The sequence below is a fragment of the Felis catus genome, chromosome B2, assembly GCF_018350175.1.
Source record: "Felis catus isolate Fca126 chromosome B2, F.catus_Fca126_mat1.0, whole genome shotgun sequence".
NCBI classification, from domain to species: domain Eukaryota; kingdom Metazoa; phylum Chordata; class Mammalia; order Carnivora; family Felidae; genus Felis; species Felis catus.
The window spans coordinates 20,533,040-20,553,834 of record NC_058372.1 but is presented as its reverse complement, the minus strand read 5'-3'; the positions used below and the strand labels follow the sequence as shown (position 1 = coordinate 20,553,834).

General features: G+C 36.9%; 1 protein-coding gene across 1 annotated transcript in view; it reads right to left on the bottom strand.

Moving 5' to 3' along the window:
* Positions 1-8,948: 8,948 nt before the first annotated feature.
* The window catches only part of BLOC1S5 (biogenesis of lysosomal organelles complex 1 subunit 5), a 46,114-nt gene continuing 34,267 nt past the window's right edge, over positions 8,949-20,795 (bottom strand). Inside the window, exon 5 of the mRNA XM_003985823.6 lies at positions 8,949-11,586. Coding sequence (XP_003985872.1) covers positions 11,407-11,586 — 180 coding nt within the window. The 3' untranslated portion in view covers positions 8,949-11,406. The remainder of the gene's footprint in view (positions 11,587-20,795) is intronic.

Here is a 20,795-nt window from a genome sequence, read left to right as displayed (position 1 = left end):
AGGGTTTGAACTCAAGAACCATGAGATCGTGACTCAAGCCAAAACCAAGAATCGGAAGCTCAACTGAGCCACCCAGGAGCCCCTAGAGAAACTTTTAAACACAATCTAGCTAATCTCATATATTGACTTTTTTCTATCAGCTCTACTGAGATATGACATATAACACAGTGTTAGCTTAAGGTGTGCAACATGATTTATGTATGTATGTCAAAATGGTCGCCACAATAAGTTAACATCCATCACTTTGCAGTTACAATTTTTTTCTTGTGATGAGAACTTTTAAGGTCTATTCCCTTAACAACTTTCAAATATACAATATAGTACTGTTTATTATAGTCCCCATGCTCTACATGACATCTCATGACTTATTTATTTTACAACTGAAGTTTGTACCTTTGACCCTCTTTGCCCATTTCACTCTCACTCCCCACCCTCCATCTCTGGCAACTACCAATCTGTTTCTGTGAGTTTTTTTTTTGTTGTTGTTGTTTGTTTGTTTGTTTTTAGATTCTGCATATAAGTGAGATCACACAGTATTTGTCTTTCTGTAACTTAACTTACTTACAATTCTCTTAAGGCCTATCCATGTTTTTGCAAATGACAAGATTACCTTCTTATGGCTGCTAAATATTCCAGTGTGTACATATGTATCACATTTTCTGTATTCAACTGTTGATGGACTTAGGTTGTTTCCACATCATGGCTACTGTGAATACTGCAATGAAAAGAGGGGTGTAGATATCTCTTCCAGATACTGATAATGTTTCCTATAAATATATACCCAGATGTGGAATTCCTAGATCCTATGGTAGTTCTAGTTTTAATTTTTTGAGGAACCTCCATACTGTTTTCCATAGTGGCTGCACCAATTTACGTTTCCCCTAACAGCGTGTGAGGGTTCCCCTTTCTCCACATCCTTGCCAATACTTGTTATTTCTTATCTTCTTGATAGCACTCTGACAGGCATGCAGTAAAATCTCATTGTGGTTTTGATTTGCATTTCTCTGACGATTAGTGGTGCTGAACACTTCTCTATATAACTATTGGCCATTTGTATCACTTTTTTCAAAAAATGTCTATCTAGTTCCTCTGACCATTTTCCAATTCATTGTTTGCTTTTATGCTGTTGAGTTGTATGGGTTCTTTATATGTTTTGGATAGTAACCTATCAGATATGATTTGCAAATATTTTCTCCCACAGTTTTCATATTATTGATGTACAGAAATAAGTTTTTTGAAAGTAGTCCCACTTGTTGCTTTTAGTATCAAATGCAAAAAAAATCATCAAATGTCAAAGAGCTTACCTCTATGCCTTCCTTCTTCTAGGGGCTTTATGGCCATATATTCAAGTCTTTAATCCATTTTAGTGTATAGTATAAGATAGTGATCAAGTTTCATTCTTCTCATGTGGCTGTCCAGTTTTCCCAATACCATTTATTCTTTTTTTTTTATTTATTTTTTTAACATTTATTTATTTTTGAGACAGAGAGAGACAGAGCATGAACGGGGGGAGGGCCAGAGAGAGAGGGAGACACAGAATCTGAAGCAGGCTCCAGGCTCTGAGCTGTCAGCAGAGCCTGATGCGGGGCTCACTCACAGCGGTGAGATCGCGACCTGAGCGAAGTCGGACGCTCAACCGACTGAGCCACCCAGGCGCCCCTCCCAATACCATTTATTGAAGAAACTATCCTTTCCCCATTGTGTATGTGTGTGTGTGTGTGTGTGTGTGTGTGTGTGTGTGTGTGTGTGTGTGTATATATATATATATATATATATATAATCTTAAAGTTTATTTATTTTGAGAGTGTGCATGTGCGCAGTGGGGAGAGGGGCAGAGATGGGGAGAGAGAGAATCCCAAGGAGGTTCCACACTCTCAGCACAAAGCTGGATGCAGGGCTCGATCCCATGAACTGCAAGGTCATGACCTGAGCCAAAATCAAGAATCAGATGCTCAACTGACTGAGCCACTCAGGCACCCTCCCCATTGTATATTCTTGACTCTCTCATCATAAATTAAATGACCATATACACATGGGTTTATTTTTGGGCTCTATACTCTGTCCCACTGAAGTGTTCCACTGTTCTGATTACTATAGCTTTGTAATATATTTTGAAATACAGAAATGTGATGCTTCCAGACTTGTTCTTCTTTCTCAAAACTGCTTTGGCTTACCGAGTCTTTCGTAGTTCCATACTGTTTTTAGGATTATTCTATTTCTGTGAAAAATGCCATTGGAATTTTGTTAGGGACTACATTGAAATCTATAGTAATTGTATTGAATCTGGGTAGTACAGACATTTTAGACATTTTATTATTCTTCCAGTCCTTGAACACAGAATATCTTCTCATTTATTTGTGTCTTCTTCAATTTCTTTCATCAATATCTGGTAGTTTTCCGCGTATCAATCTTTCACCTCTGGTTAAAATTATTCCTAGGTATTCTTTTTGAGATGTGCAATTTGTAAGGCAATTGCATTTGTAAATGGGTTTTCTTAATTTGATTTCTCTTACTTTTATTGTTGGGTGTATAGAAACACAACTGCATTTTGTGGTATTGATTTTGTATCCTATAACTTGGCTGAATCTGTTGATTAGTTCTTTAGATCTAACAGTTTTTTGGTGGCATCTTCAGGGGTTTTCTATATATAATATCATGAAAGAGGTAAAACTGTCTCTCTTTGCAGATGACATTGACTTCTCTTACAGTCAAAATTTTCACTCATAAATGGTAAGATTTGCTATGAAGTCTAAACTCCATGCCTGCCTGCTCTCAATCAAACTTGATTTTCTTTTTTTAAGTTTAAGGGAGGAAAGCAATTACTCCAGAGGAATAATGGGAACCACATTCTGTATTCACTTCCATTTTTAAAAAGTATACTATACTACTGCCCACATTGGCTGTGGAGGGGGTTGGCTGGCCAGGAGGGCTACATGCACTGCAAAAGGTTGGTTCTTGTATCCCGTCTCTCCTTTTGCTATTTAAGTAAAGGCTGGACCACTTGGGCCTGGTGTGTGTTGACTGTTCTCAGTGACCTCAAATCACACAGCGGTCTCTTCCCTAGTGGCACTTATCTCTTAACCTTGGCCAAACTCATATCATTTTCTATCCTGTGGCACAGCATTTAACAGTAGATATTTTCAGTAATTCAGAATATCTTAGAACACTGAAATTTCACATATTGACTTATTAGTGTTTGTAGCACATGAAACATTCTTTTTTTTTTTTTGAAACATTCTTTTTTTTAAAAAACCTATGTAATGGTAAAGAAAAATTGGTGGACACATCTATAGTGCGGATTTTCATGATAATATTTATGGAATATTTTTTTAAAAAACCTTAGGTATTTTTTTATCTGTCTAATGTACTGCTGCTGGCTCAGTGATAGGTGAGCAAAACACTGTATTTCCTATATTTCTACCATTTTACTTTTTCTCCAAAAGAACACAGGGTGTATGTCTTACTTACAAGGATGAAGTAAGATTAAATTACATGTAAGGCACTTAAAAGTACAATGTACACTGGAAGCTATAAGCTATGTTATATGAATGTATATATACTTACCTTAATCGATTTGGATTATTTCTTCAGAAATAATTATAATCTTGAATTTGTATGAGGATCAGGTGTTACTTATTAATTTATTGCTCTTATAATGCATCACACTTAAAAATCTCATTTTCTGTTTTTTATGGAACATAAAGATAAAAATTTCAGAGGCCACACTGCTTTGTTAATTTTGCCAGACCAGTGACAAGAAACCACTGTTTTTAGCAGTTAAAATTTAAAAATGAGAAGAGGATGAGCAGGCAGGCAGTGATGTAAGCGATTTTGATCCTCTCTTCATTCTATGACCTTGAATTACACCAAGTCAATAAAATATTAATATCCATATTTATTGAAGTTGAAAATTAATGAAATGATTGTAAAATTCTTCTGAAAGACTAAGAAAAAACTACTAGAAAGTACATTTTCTAGAATGGTAGCTTCAAATATTTTCACTGAATTAGTGTTTAAAATGTTTTTCTGGTATTTTTCATCCTGAGATATAGACTTATAGCCCCAAATTGCAAAAAAGAGCCTCTAAGGTGCAGTTTCAGGAAAGACAGTCACCATGCTAACTTCCAAAGCAATAAAACGCTCTACTTTTAATTTGCAATGGCAACAAGAACCTAACACATCAAAATACATGTACATTTAAAAACAGTTGAGAAAGTGAATGGAAGTGTTCAGATGGAAAGCCTATGTGTGTTACAGGAGCAAAGACGACAATTTACAATGTATCTTGGAGGCATTTGTGACTCCTCCAGGTTTTCATGGCACTTCAGGTTTAATACCACAGATCTAATACCTCTATCTACATAGCCACAGTATCCATCTACATATTCACAAATAACAATAATGTCCTGAAAAGAATCCAAAATGATGTATTCAGGTGAAAGTGACGTAGGTTCAGAAAGACTATTACACTCTCATTTGTTTTCAGTAGCTCACAAATAGTAAGGAAGACTCCAGCAGAAGTAATAAAAACAATCAAATTAGTTCAGAGATAATAAACAATCAAATGAACAATATTTGGTACAATAATGAAAAGGAAAGGTGTCACCTTTTATACAAGAATATGGACATTTCTTTTGGGGGTAATTTTTTAAATTTGGGAGGGAGAGAGAGTGAGAGAGCGAGCGCGCACATGTGAATTCTTACGAGGGGGCAGAGACAGAGGAAGAGAGAGAATCCCAAACAGGGTCTATGCTGTCAACACAGAGCCCAACCTGGGGCTGGATCTCAGGAACCAAGATCATGACCTGAGCTGAGATTAAGAGTTGGACACTTAACCAACTGAGCCACCCAGATGCCCCTTGGGGTAGGTAAATTTTAATATAATAAAATCAACATGTATTTGTCTGACATGCTATTTCTGTGCAGAGAAATCTCACTAGATACTGAATACCAAAAACAATGAGAAAAACATTTATTTTTTTATTCATGGCTGAGTAATGGCAAATTAATGAAAACAACTGAAGGCAGATAGGAAAAAGTGAAATTCCATACCATCATTTAGACTGGCAATTGGTAACAGTCCTAAAAGCATTTTCCCATCCCCGTAGCCTGAAAGGGTTCCAGTTTTAAGAAGCCATGCCTACGTGGGGGACAGGAATTACAATTTGGGACTGTCTGCTCTGCCATAACAAAATACTACAGATGGGATGGTTTAAACAAACTTGTTTTCTCACAGTTCTGGAGGTGGTAAGTCCAAAATCACAATTCCAGAAAATTCTACCTCTGGTGAGGCTTACAGATGGCCACCTTTTGCTGTGTCCTCCTATGAACTTTCCTCTGTGTGCAAGTGGAGAGAGAGTACTCTGTTGTCTCTTCCTCTTTTTATAAGGACTTGGTTACGGGATTGGGGCCCCATCCTCATGACTTCATTTAACCTTAATTACCTCTGTAAAGGCCCTATCTCCAAATACAATCACACAGGGGGTTAGGGCTTCAACATATTAATTTGGCAGGACAAATTCAGTTTGCAACAGGGACTGAGCTGGATGAGCAGTAGGACTGGTGAACCCCCAAAAGGTGTCATTCTCAATGAGTAAACTAGAAAATACCTAAATGTGCCTTTCTTTACTCCAAGGAGATCCATGAAGGGGAAAAAGTCTCCTCTGAGAATGCCTTATCACAGCCCAACACTCACCTATGTTTGAGAATGAAATTCACACTACTTCTAAGTGTATGTGCACATGTGCATGCATGCAGTGAAGGACAGGGGAGAGAGAGGCAGGAAACCCCAGAGGAAAACTGAAGGGATCCAGGGTTCGTCGTGCCACAAGATACAAACTGGTGGTGCGAGAAAAATGAAAACACTATCTCCCTATAGAAACATATTTTAAATAAAAACTCCCCAAAATAAAGTTTAGAGGAATACCAACTCATAACCAAAATCACTGATCATATTAGGAAACAAATCACCAATATGCTTGTTTCAGATCAAACAACATACAACAAATTGGTAGATTTAGAGTCACAAAAAAGGAGAAAACATGAAATTATCATATACAGAACATAAACATTTACTATGTCTTAGGAAAAGAAAAGGAGGGGGCAACTGGGTGGCTCAGTCGGTTAAGTGTCTGAATCGACTCTTGATTTTGGTTCAGGTCATGATCTCATGGTTCCTAAGATCGAGCCCTGAGTTGGATTCTGCACTGAGAACACAGAGGCTGCTTGGGATTCTCTCTCTCTCTCTCTCTCTCTCTCTCTCTCTCTCTCTGTCCTTTACCTGCTCATTCTCTTTCTCACAAAATAAATAAACATTAGATAAAAAAAAAGAAAAGAAAAAGAGGAAATAATGGAGCTATTTCAAATGACCAGGAATGTTTGAGAAAGAAAGAGACAACACTTTTGGTAAAGAAAAAAACAACTGTAGTTAAAAACTCAATGGGTTAGGGGCTCAGTTGGTTGAGTGTCTGACTCTTGATTTTGGCTCAGATCATGCTCCCAGGGTCACAGGATCGAGCCCCACTTTGGGCTTCGTGCTGAGCATGGAGCCTGCTTAAGATTCTCTCTTTCACTCTCCCTCTGCCACTCTCCCCTGCTCTCTCTAAATAAATAAATTTTTAAAAATTTTAAAAAAACTCAATAAGATATAAATTGGTTAGAGATGGCAAGAACGCAGAATTAGGGAACTGGAAAATAGATTTTTAAAGAAATATCCAGAATTCAACACACTGCAGGCAAGAGACAAAATATGAAACAGATATAAAAGGGATTCGAAGAACAGTGGGATGGTAAAATGTAAGTGTAATTTGATTTCCAAAAGGAGAGAACAGAGAGAATGAGCAATGTCAATATTTAGAGACAGCAGTTGAGAATTTTCCAGAATTGTGAAAAATCACTAATTTTCAGGTTTAGAAAGCTCAATGAATTTGAATAGGATAATAAAAAGAATTATAAAAGATCAAAAATACTGGAATTAAAATAAAAAAGAAAATCCACAGCTAGACACATTGTATTATGATGACTTTAACTGTAAAACACCAAAGATAGACTATAAAGAACCTGAGAGAGACGACAGTTAGCTTCAAAGGAGTAGTGATCAGCTACAACTGTGATTTCAGAAGCAACAATGGATGCAAGAAGATAATGAAAGAATATCATTAAATACTGAGAGAAAATAATCATCAACCTAGAACTGTAGAGCCAGCTAACTTTCAAGGATAATAAAATGATAAGCTTGTGGATAAATCTAAATAAATACTGACTGTATAAAATGAAATAGCTATTTTTGTAGTGAAACAGATAAAATTAAAATTCTAGACACTAATTGATTGAGGAAATAAAACTTTGTTTAGGAAGATAGGAAAGACACTAACTTTGGATTTTGTTAACTATGCAGGTTAAACTTCTTGGTAAGCACTGAAAGTTAAAAATTGAGTTTTATCTTTTTTTTTTAATTTTTTTTTTTAACGTTTATTTATTTTTGGGACAGAGAGAGACAGAGCATGAACGGGGGAGGGGCAGAGAGAGAGGGAGACACAGAATCGGAAACAGGCTCCAGGCTCTGAGCCATCAGCCCAGAGCCTGACACGGGGCTCGAACTCATGGACCGCGAGATCGTGACCTGGCTGAAGTCGGACGCTTAACCGACTGCGCCACCCAGGCGCCCCTTGAGTTTTATCTTTTTTTAAAAAACATTTTATGTTTATTCATCTTGAGAGAGAGAGAGAGAGAGAGAGAGAGAGAGAGAGCAAGCACAAGTCGGGGAGAGGCACAGAGGAGAGACAGAGTCCCAAGCAGGCTCTGCACCATGAGAGCAGAGACCAATGTGGGGCTCGAACTCATGGACCCTGAGATCATAACCTGAGCCAAGATCAAGAGTTGGACGCTTAACTGATTGTGCCACCCAGGCACCCCAAGTTTTACCTTTTAAACTAGTAGAGGGAGTGTGAATGGAAAAAGAAAGCAAGGGGCGCCTGGGTGGCTCAGTCAGTTAAGCGTCTGACTTCGGCTCAGGTCGTGATCTCATGGTTCGTGAGTTTGAGCCCCACGATGGGCTCTGTGCTGACAGCTCAGGGCCTGGAGCTTGCTTCAGATTCCCTCTTTCTCTGTCCCTCCCCCACTCAGACACACAGACAAACAGACACAGACACACAGACATAGACACACACACACACACACACACACACACACACTCTGTCTCTCAAGAATAAATAAACATTAAAAAGAAAAAAAAAGAAAAAGAAAATGAAACTCAATCTAAAAGAAGGCAACAAAACAAAACAACCAACCAACAAAACGTGGGCAGTGAGCAAACAGACAAGCACAAGAGATGAGATAAATGAATCCTAGTAAGTTACTAGTTTCAACAAATTTAAATGGATTAAACCCTCCACTTAAAAGATAATCAGACAGGGGCACCTGGGTGGCGCAGTCGGTTAAGCGTCCGACTTCAGCCAGGTCACGATCTCGCGGTCCGTGAGTTCGAGCCCCGCGTCAGGCTCTGGGCTGATGGCTCAGAGCCTGGAGCCTGTTTCCGATTCTGTGTCTCCCTCTCTCTCTGCCCCTCCCCCGTTCATGCTCTGTCTCTCTCTGTCCCCAAAATAAATAAACGTTGAAAAAAAAATTAAAAAAAAAAAAAAGATAATCAGACAGAAAGAAAAAAATCCACCTAGAATTTTTGTTAAAAAACACAGATTTAAAAGTAATACAAAACTAAATAAAAAACATTACTAGGAATAGAAGCTACACTATAAATGTAAGATTTATTCTAAGCTTTGAAGAAAGAAAATGCTAAACTTATATGTACCCAAGAAGAAAGTTTCAAAATACAGAAAATGAAAATTGACAGAATGACAGGAAGAATTAGAAGATCCACTAGAGTAGGAAATTTCAACATATCTCAGAATCTGAGGGATCACTGAGAAGGAAAACAACAGTAAAACAGATAATTTGAACAACACTGTAAGTTTGTTTAATGGATACCCAATAACTGGAAAACAGTGTATGTTGAAACACTAATGAAACACTTACAAAAACTAACAATATTTTAGGTCATAAAGCAAATAAATTTCAATGTACCAGTCTGATACTGCCCCATTCTCTAACCACAATCCAATTACAGTATAAATTCATTATAAGAACAATTTAAAAATCTACAGGTTATGAAATGAAAAACCACCCTCAAATATGTAAGTCAAAAAAAGAAATCATAATGAAAAACAGAAAATACTTAGGCCTTAAAAACAAATGTTGCTATAGCACTTTAAAAGGGCAGAACATTATTTCATTTGATCATTACAAAATAATCCTGTGAGCTACACAGAACCTATATTACCTCTGCTCAACCACATAAACAGTAGAAATGTTGAAAATTAAAGTTAACTTTTTATGTAAATAAAATACCTATCAAAAGTGCTTTGGAAACTGAGATGCGAGGGAAAATATTAAGGGGAAGGCAAACCAACTGTCTCTTTCACACACTATGTTGAATAGCTCACAAAGTTATAAAGAAAGAATGTACTATCTTAACGTTTAAAGTTCAAGATGCCCACCAATTCATTTTGGTTTAAGAAGTCCTTTAGATCCTTATGTAAAATACACGAACTTATAATGGTATTTATTATTCATATGAGATGAACAAACACCATCAGAAACCTCTGCTGCACGAGTGGATGGAGGAACCAGTTAAGAGTACGTTTGCTCTCACACACACAGTCCTGATTTCTTGGTTATAGCATCTGTTCAAACGGTGCACAGGCAATTAACAGCATTCCAAAAACTGCCTACAGTACAAAGGGAATTTTCATTTAAGGTTCCCCTCCCTTTTCATGTGTGGGCTATTTTTGGAAGTACGGTTTTATTTTTTTCCATCCACTGAAAGAGAATTAAGAAAATTCCAACATGCCTTTGTGTCAGCAAGTGCTCTTTTTTAGTCCAGGTACCAGAGAATGATTGATGAACCTGTCAAGCCTACAGTAGCGGACAGAGAAAGTTGGCAGAAGTTCAGTGTTATTGAAAGAAATCTCAAATACTTATTTCATCTCCTCTATTAACTTTAATCACATTTTCAACATGGAGCCAAGAATGAAGCTTTGACAGGGGGCCATAAATTTACACAAGCAAGCATTGTCACTTTTCTGCAGTAGCAAGACTGAGATAACACAAGAGAGTTGGGTATTTTCTTTCCTGCCCCTGTCTTTACTGAAGAGCACTAAAACAATATTTGAAAGATTTACCCATACCTCAAATTCATTTGCCATAAATCTCAAGAAATTATTGCATTTAATTTTGCTTGGTTTATGGCAAATAAAAAAATCAATTTAGTTCCTCAATTAGACTGTTAAAAGCAGATTTTTTTTTTTTTAAAGATCACAGTGATGACAGAATTGGTACATGTTTCATCATAATACACCTGCTTATGAGAACAGACGTTGAACACTAAAAAAGGATTTACATTTAACATGGATCATTTGCTATGTGGGCAAACACTTCTGGTTTATTCAGAGCCAGAATCTTTATATGGTTCCAGAGGGACTCCTTGGCAGATTCTGCTGATTACTCATTAAACAGTTGAAACATGTATGGACATTATTTATCTTACAAAGCTTACCCACAGCAAAACAGACACAAAAACGAGGTAAATGAGGTGAATACTACGGACAAGATTATGGTTCTTGGAAAGGCTAAAAGTCAAATATATTTTTGGTAAGCTTTTCCTTCTAAGTATGTTTTAAAAGTTGAAAATATTAAGTGCCAGAAGGCCACAAAATTTAACAAGTGTGTTTTGTCACTCAGTGAAACACACGGCATTATGCTGAACTGCAAAATCTGTAACCTTTCCCAGCAGGCAGTTCAAAGGCCAACGTGGCCATCTCTGCCTCAGTAGAGACAAGGTTTTGACTGTCCCCTCTCTTAAATATGATCTCTGCTCCAAAGACAGTTGTTTTTGTCTACATTACTCATGGAATAATACTGTATAACACTCTTCCAATAGCCAAGGACGTTATGACAGGCAGCTACTGTATCTGCTTCTAAGTCAAATAACTACTGTTCACTCTGTGTGAGAATGAATTAAATTATTTTTCTAAGAAGCCTGTACTTAACAGTTCTCTGAGATGATCAATGGAAAGAACACCCAATTCTGATTAACAAAAAACAAATTTGTACCATTTTTCCTGCTACTCCTCCCCATTCAAATAATCATATGTAGGCACTTAAAACTGGAAAGATGTAGCTCTCTTCTATTAAACACTTAAGACTCCAGTAAGACCTTTCTTTCTTCTGATGTAAGAGTGCCACTGAATATATTGCTAAGCTTGAAGCAGAGGCTAAATGGTTTGGTGGGAACAGTTTTTTGGGGGAAGTCAATGTTTTCTTATTACTTTGTCACTCTTGTGGTTCAAGTTCTTAAAAGGTTGAAAATTTTGCTAGGTCCTTCTCCATCTCGGCATATTGTTCTTTAAGTCTCTCCATGGCTTTTCTGTGTTCTTCATCCACTTCAGCCTGTTTGCTGTGTTGTTCTTTCATGAAATCTTCCCACTGGATTATATGCTGTTTTTCACTAGCTATTAAATGGTCATTAAGAATCTGAGAAAAGAAATTTAAAAGTCACATGACATTTTCCAGACAATTATTCTGCTATGCAGAAGAGACAAACATAACTTTACCTCTTAATATTTGGTTACTACAGCAATAAGTTTGAAAGACACATGCTAAAATTGCATTACAGTTTTAATGTCCAATAGGAACACGACGTATAGAAACATCTAAGGCTTCTCTTACCATGACTGAACATGGGTAACCATATTTCTGAAATCTCAAAAATATCTGGTATCTTTAAATGACAAAATCAAACACAATCCAAGTAAAAGTTTATGCCTCTATTTCTCCTCAAGTTCCATTTAACTACCTATAAATTTTACATCAAGTTTAAAGAATATATGCCAAAAAGAAGCATTATTATATTAAATTAAAGTGCATGTCTTCCATATTTAGATGCATGAAAAAAGTATAGATTGTGAATCACTGGAAAAGAATGGAAGACATGTCTTCAATTCCATCCCTTAAAGTAAGTAAACACCTAACGCGTCTGCGTCAGATATATTAAGTTCTTCTTGAGATTTTCTTAGTATTTCTAGACGAAGACGAAAAAATTTCCTTTTGAGTACCACAACAATAAAGACAAAACCACGTGAAAGTCAAAAAGGCATACATTTAGTACAATTAAAATTATTATCTTTGAAGATGCACAACAAAGAGCTGAAGAGGAAAAGAGAGTCTGCAAAATAACTTTATCCTTTATCCCTGCCTTAAATGCTCTACATACATGTCTTCAGAAGTTAAGCTTTGATACAGACTAAGTCCTATGAAGCAAACAAAAACTATGACAGATGCAGACCATAACAAGTTACAAAGCGCCTCAAGTCAGCACTGATTTCCAGCACTCTAATGAAAACAGGACACCTGGTAGAAGCAGACATTGGTGCCCAGGTGCCTGGCCACACCAGAAAGATAGGTAACAGGAAAAAAAGGAAGCTGTTTTTCATGCTGCCATGTGTCCTTGCTGCTCCGGTTTCTCTCCCCTCTGAGTCCTGATGATAAACAGGATGAAAAGCTGGACGATCCATCATTCTTTTAAGTATTTATGAAGCGCATATTTTTGCTAGCTGTTTTGCCTATCTTACCTGCTTCTAAAAACTGCTTTCATAAAATTACATTACTTTCACTTTACAGATGAAGACATTAAGGTTTAAAGGACACCACATTTCATTTCTTCACGGTCACTCAGCTATGAAGTTGGACTCAAACTTAGGTCTTTGTGATACCCAACCCATGCTTTTTCTATCACAAAGAGCAAATCGGATCTTTCCAGAGGAAGGTTTACACAGGTAGCTAAAAGTCTCTTTCGCAAGACAGAAACAACGATTAGAAGAGCTTTTTCTGCCAATGTGATCTGAAGTTCCTCTGCACCGAGCCTTTTCAAGCGAAAAGAGGCTGGATTAGAGGCTGAGGTTGGAGTTAAAGTCAAATGTTCCCTTTTAGTATGTGTCCCAGACCCTGGGACCTGCACAGGCACCACGGTGGTGGGTGAGAGGGCTAGGGAGGGGTTGTTGACGCTACAAATTTGGGAAACAGGTTAACCAAAATCCACTTTACTTTTTAACTTTTCAGTCTCATGGACTACAATTCTCCAAAAGATGAATAAAACATGAAGAATTCATTAAACTCTTTTCATGGAACTTTGGCAAACATATTATATTCTGAGAGAGAAGAAAATGCAAACGAGCTCCCTCAAAAATGGAATCCTGCTTTAGCTGTAACTTATTTTAATAAATACAGAAAACACTAACGAAACATGCATGCTCAGATGCTGTTTAACCACCTTTTCTTTTCTTCTTATTCTTTTAGGATACGTACCATAACTGGCCCAGCCAACCCTGTGATTTGGACCACAAGGCAACAGGCCGGACTCCACTTCCCACCAGCGAGCACTTTTTCTAGTACAACTCCACAGAAAAATGAAGATTTGGGAAGCACACTTCAAATTCTGGTTCACTTGCTACTAGTTGCATGAGGCTGAGCAAGTTAAAGTTTCTTTAACTTTAAAATGAGGAGACTAATACTTTACAGTCATAAATAATATTTATGAAGACCAGAGGCAATACATGTTAAGGTCCTAGCTCAGTGCCTGTGGAGCTTAATGAAAACTGATATTACTATTATATGAATTATAAGCAAAACATCTAGAAGCCAGATCAAACCACTTTTTATCTTCCCCATTTTTCCCTTTAATTTTAATAATTTAATTTCAGGAACAGATTCTTGTAATAATATGAATACAGGCACTCAAATAAAAGTGACTTTCCTCTTCCCATTCCTGTACTCAATTCAATCTTCCTTGATGATTCCACTATTTACCATCTGGTTCTAAGAAAAGACTTTAAGATGTTGCTAAATACTGGTATGTCTATTTTATAGTTTCAGGATATTATGATATTTTATATATATACATATATCCATCCAACTAGCTTTTTCATAGAAGACAGATCATGTCTTGGCCTCACAGTCCAGGTGAAAAGAAGTTGAATGCTGACCAGTTTCTAATCCAGTTGAAAATCTAGTCTTGCTTTCTTATCAAGAAGTTCTTAAAGTCATTCTATTTCATAGCCTCTCACTTTTAATAACAGTTAAGTACTATGCAAACTTGCATTCTTCATAGCAATCAGTAAAAACAAAAACAAAAACAAAAAATGGAAGGCAGTTTATACATTCATATACTGACAATCCCATACTCTTTATATACATAAATAAAATTTGGCTACCTGGAAATAACATCTTCCTGAAATTTAGTTGAGAACTATATGGTAAGACTTAATCCATCAAAAGAAAAAAAAGATACCAAGAAGTCCAATTACAAGCATTGTGGTGTTCCTGAAAAGCTCTTCTGATTTTGAATCTACTTACCTTACTTTACACATAATTCTTTTTTTTTTTATGTTTATTTATTTTTGAGAGAGAGAGAGAGAGACAGACAGACAGAGCGTGAGTATGGGAGGGGCAGAGAGACAGACACAGAATCCGAAGCAAGCTCCAGGCTCCGAGCTGTCAGCACATAGCCTGATGCGGGGCTTGAACCCACAGACTGCAAGATCATGACCTGAGCTGAAGTCGGACACCCAACCAACTGAGCCACTCAGGAGCCCCACTTTACACATAATTCCAACCGTTAGTTAACTGGGTTTCCAAAAGTATACCATATTAAATGTCACAAATTAGAAAAAAAAATGCTGATAAATGAGACCAGAAGAAATGATAGGCATCAGCCTTACATATAGGGCAGGAGAACACAGGTAACAAAAACTTAAAACACAGTCTTTGAGGGCATCTGGTACAGAAAACCACTTTCTTGGGGTGCTTAGGTGGCTCAGTCGGTTGAGTATCCAACTCTTGATTTCGGTTCACGTCATGATCCCAGAGTTGTGGGATTAAGACCTGTGTTGGGCTCCGTGCTGAGTGGGGAGCCAGCTTAAATATTCTCTCTTCTGGGGCACCTGGGTGGCATAGTCGGTTAAGTGTCTGACTCTTGATCTCGGCTCAGGTCATGATCTCACAGTTTGTGAGTTTGGGCCCAGCATCAGGCTCTGTGCTGATGGTGCAGAGCCTGCTTGGGACTGTCTCTCCTTCTCTCTGCCCCTCCCCTGCCTGTGCCTTCTGTCTCTCTCTCTCGCAAAATAAACAAGCAAACAAATAAATAAGTCAAAGGTTCTCTCTCTCTCTCTCCTTCTACCGCTCTCCCTGTGCCCTCTCCCCTGCTCACATTCTCTCGCTCTAAAAAAAAAAAAAAAAAAAAATAGATTAAAAAAAAAAAAGAACATTCTCTCTTTCTCTTAATTCCCTGAGGACACCTCCATATTCACCATAATGTAAAACTGTATATTCTCAGTAATTCCTAATTCATAAAGAAAGTTAGTCTATAACATTTAGTAAATTTTTTGCAAAAACCAGGAAAGTATGAAATTTTATATATATATATATATATATATATATATATATATATATATACACAAATTTTTTTGATTCTTAAACTTATTATTTTCTTTGTGAAGCAGCGTGTGTACATAGTGTGGAGCACGTGCAGGCAGAGGAGGTCCTGGGGGTTCGGGGACATCACGGAGCCTCCTGCCCTCCCCAGGCTGCCACCTACTCTTAGAGGCCTGCAGGTCCCAAAGACCATGGGACTCAGAATCCATCTGCAAAACACATCAGCTGCTTAAACAAGTATGAAAGACGTTTTTAAAGAGTTCCATCCAAGATAAAGTTATAAAAGTGGTGTGCTTAAAGAAGATAAAACCTCAGCCTTGTGGTAAACTTGGCTAAAACTCCTAGACACATAAGGTTTTACCGTATACGATAGCAGAAAATGCCCCAATTAGCTGTCTCTTACTTATCACTCAAGCAAAAGGTAAACAGTGTTCTAAGTCAATAGGCGTGAAGGTTATCCTAGGGTGTATCTACTCCAAATGTGAGGACATGCGACCTGGCCAGCTGTGACTTTACTGGACAAAATAACAAGGAGGTGAGCAGCTGCTTCATCAGAAGCAGCAGATATGGCTCCCGACAGACTGCAGCAATACGTCCTCGGTGCCACCAAACCCATTCTAATGCCAGCATGCGCCCCAGTTCATACACTTAGAGAATCCACAGATTTAGCTTGACGTGCCAATGAATCTGTTTATAATACAAAGAACTCTCAGAAATAAGGAAAAATCTTTTATAAATACTGAACTCACTGTACACTACCATCACCTGTGCCCATCACTTTCAAAAATAGCCATTCTGCTTTTATGTTCAATTAATGGGGTTCTACAGAAGACTTAGTCTGAAATAAGTATTCCTCTAATTAAAACACATCTGAAAAACAATCCCATCAAACTATCGTTACATTCAAACAGATTCATACAAGTCTAATAGGAAGTGATAGTTCCCCTACATACATACCAAATCCTTTCTCTAGGATCCTTTTCCTGGCATTATTAGTAGTTCAATGAGTACTGAAGATTTTTTCCTGATGTTTATACAAATGTATTTCTTTAAGAACAACAAAATGAAGTCCTATTACATAGGCTGGTCTGCAGCCTTCTCTTTTCAGTAATGACACAATATGTACGAAAGGCACAGCAACAGCAGGAGGGTGGGAGAGCTCTGCCCTGGGTGCAAGCAATAAGAGAGTGTATTGTCTGTAGAGAATTTAAATCAATGACACAAACAAATGAAAGACTGTGTTTTATCATCAGCAGGCACTGGCAATACTGAAAAATGCTGGTGATAAAATACTCCTAAACCAAAAATCTCTCTTTGGTCTAAAGCTCTAAATAATTACTGAGGTTACTGTCGAATTTTAATAATACGTTTCAAATTAACACATTTCTATTGTTTATCCTTTAAGAAGTTTTGTGTTTTACACTGAAGTTAATTTAGAGGACTTCTAGTTATATAGCCCGTCCCAGACAAAGGTGAAGTCGGCTATACAGGTTTATTTAAAAAGCAAATTCCTAATAATTCAGAATCATTTAAGCTTTCTTTAGATGCTCAGCCCCTCCAACTCCCTGGGAGTAATGAAATATTACTGCAGTTAAATAATGAGAGTAGAGCAACTGCAGATGAAACCTGAATTAGTTCCAATCCATTATTCTACATTATCTTTTCTTGGTACTTAAACTTGCATATGTTTTTATTTGTACTTAAACTTTTTTATACTGTGGGGACTTTGGGAGCCACTAGAATAGTTGCCAAAGAAACAAAGACAGTATTGCAATTTCTGGAATTGATCGTGATATGTGATTTTTATAAAGCTCTTCCAGACTTTATGCTTAAAACTTTTCTGAACTATGTATCTATTGCTTCATGTGAGAAATTTTTCAAAATTATAAAAAAAAGCATTTTTAATCAACTATGACTCAAACCTGATTGATAAATCCGTCAATACTATTTAAATAGTCAAAGATCAAATTAGATGAAGTTATTAATAAATTTGCATAAGAATCAAAAGCAAACTAAAATATTATTACTCATTACCATAACATTAATTTGGATAATAGGTGCTTCCTTTTTTAAAAAAAAATAATAATTGATGTACTTAAATTTATTAATCTCTTCTTTTTTTCTTTTGGTGGTGTAATATTTCTTAAATTTTTAATTTTTTTTTACCAGTGTGACTACATACATAAAGTTAAAAAGAACACCACCTGCATTTTTTTTTCTTGTTATTATTCTTTAACATCAGGTTTATTAATTAAAAATAATTTTGTTGGGGGGATGTTAAAACCAGGTCTATTCTAGGTATAAAATATTGTACATACACTGCTCCTATAGACCAATTTCCAAGGTCACACAGTGAGAACAGGGTAGAGTAAGGTTAAAAATCCAGTTTTCTACTCTTTTTGCTATATAATGCTATTTAAATGAAATATTTAAATTATTAGTCTCTCAGGATCAGCAATGTTTTAAAAATGACAGAAACTAATAAGTATTTTACATTCCAGTTTCAAAAGTAATTAAGAGCTTTAAAAAACCTGACTGAATATGCCTGAATAGGCAGAAAAAAAAAATCCATAGGCACACACTGTGTACCACCCACTTAGGGACTTATATGTGGGACTCCTGCTAATTTTGAAAACAAAGCTAGAACTAACTTTGCACTAGTTTTTCTTTTTCTAGCAAGAGGTCATATGAAAAAGCATGTGGCATTAAAAATCAAGTCACCCCAGACCAGACGAGTTCACTGGTGATACTACCAAACATTTAAAGAAGAATGAACATTAATCCTTCTCCAACTCTTCAAATAACTGAAGAGAAGGGAAGACTTCCCAACTCATTCTATGAGGCCATCAATGTCTTGAGACCAAAGCTAGACAAAGACACTATAAGAAAAAAGAACTGCAGATCAATATTCCTGATGAATACTAGTAAGCTGAATAAACAGCATATTAAAAGGATCATACACCATAACAAGTGTTTTTGGACCATAAGGATGGTTCAATACATGCAAATCAATAAATGAAATATACTACATCAACACAATGAAGGGGGAAAACACAAAATCATGTCAATCTCTGCAGAAAACACATTTGACAAAGTTCAAGACCCTTACATGATAAAAACACTGCACAAACTAGCAATAGAAGGAAACTATCTCAACATAATAAAGGCCATAGATGAAAAACTCACAGTTAACCTCATATCCAGTGGTGAAGAATTGAAAGCTTTCCCTCCAGTATCAGGAAGGAGACAGCGATTCTGCTTTTACCACTTCTACTCAACATAGTATTAGAAGTCCTGGCCAGGGCAATTTGGAGAGAGAGGGAGGGGGAGAGAGAGAGAGAGAGAGAGAGAGAGCGAGCAAGCATCCAAATCGGAAAGAAAGAAGTAAAATTACCTGTTCTTACAGACAACATGATATTATATGTAGAAAACCAGAAGATTGCAACAAAGAACTTACTAGAATAAACAAAGTCAGCAAATTTTGCAGGATACAAAATCAATACTCAAAAATCAGTGCATTTCTATACTCTAACAATGAACAATCCAAAAAAGGTATTAAGAAAATTCCATTTACAACAGTATTGAAAAGAATAAAGTATTTGGGAATGAATTTAACCAAGGAGGAAAAAAGATATACACTGATAACTATAAAGCATTCCTGAAATTAAAGAATTTCAGGAAATTTAAAGAAATTAAAGACACAGTCATTGGAAAGTCATCTCATGTTCATGGACTGGAAGACTTAATGTAGTTAAGATGTCAGCACTATCCAAAGTGATTTGCAGGGTCAATGGCATCCTTATTAAAATCCCAATGATGTTTTTTGCAGAAACAGAAGAATTCATCCTAAAATTTGTATGAAATCTCAAGTGACACCAGATAGCCAAATCAATCCTGAAAAAAGAATGAAGTTGGCTTCACACTCTATTAACCATGTGTCCAGGAGGCTTTGACATCTGGGACCCTTTTCGCCCTGGAGAGACTGTCCCTCCCAGGGCCAGCCTATTCCTAGAGATAGTAAACAACTCCCCCACACCATACCTTTTATATGCAAGCTAACCAGCCCAGAGCCTATACCCCAACCACCTCTACTGGGCTCTCACCCTCTGGGCCACTATCCACCTGCCCTAATCACACAAGGCCAGATAGCCAGGGAGAGCCCTATGCCCCAGAGTCTGCTGAAATCATTCAAATTAGTCAATCCTGAACCTGCTAATCCTGCCTCACATGTTCCTTCCTGCTGCAACTACAATAACCTATTTTCCCCACTCTCTGCCTCCTGACTAACTCTGGTGCTTCCTCATAGGGTCCCATGTGCATGGCAGGCATCCTCTTCTTGGGAACTATGAGTAACAAACAACCTTTCCATGGCAACCACCCCCTATCTGTTGGCCTCACCATATCTGAATAATAATAAAACCTACATTTTATAAAATACATTTCCTGATTTCAAAACTTACCACGAAGCTACTATAATCAAAATAGTGTGGTACTGTCACAGAGATAGAGAGACCATCAGAATAGAAGAAGAAATAAACCCCTGCATATAAGGTCAAGTAATTTTTGATAAGGGTGTCAAAACCATTCAATAGGGAAAGGGCAATCCTTTCAACAAATGGTGCTGGGAAAACTGGATATCCACATGCAAATAAAAATGAAAATGGACCTTTGCATCATATACGAAAATTACTCAAAATGGGTCAAAGATCTAAATGTTAAGTCCTAAAACTATAAAATTCTTAGAAGAGAGGGATGCTTCAAGACATTGGATTTGGCAATGACTTATTTGTTAGAACACCAAAAGGATAGACAACAAAAGTAAAAATAAACTGAACTTCATCAAAATTAAAAACTTTTGTGTATCAAAGGACTCTATGAGCAGACTGAAAGTCAACCCATAGAATGGGAGAACATGTTTGTAAATCATATATATGATAAAGGGTTAATATCCAAACTATATAAAGAACTCCTACAATTCAACAACAACAAAAACAACCTGGTTTAAAAAATGGACAAAGGACTTGAATGAACATTTCTAGAAAGAAGATACACAAACAGCCAATAAGCAAAGGAAAAGATACTCAACATCATTAATCCTTAAAGAAATGCAAATTGAAACCATAAGAGACCATCTCACACCCATCAGGACTGCTGCTACCAAAGAAACAGAAAATAACAAGTTGACCAGGATGTGAAGAAAATGGAACCCTTGTGCACTGCTGAAGGGACTATAAAGTAGTGCAGCTGCCATGGAA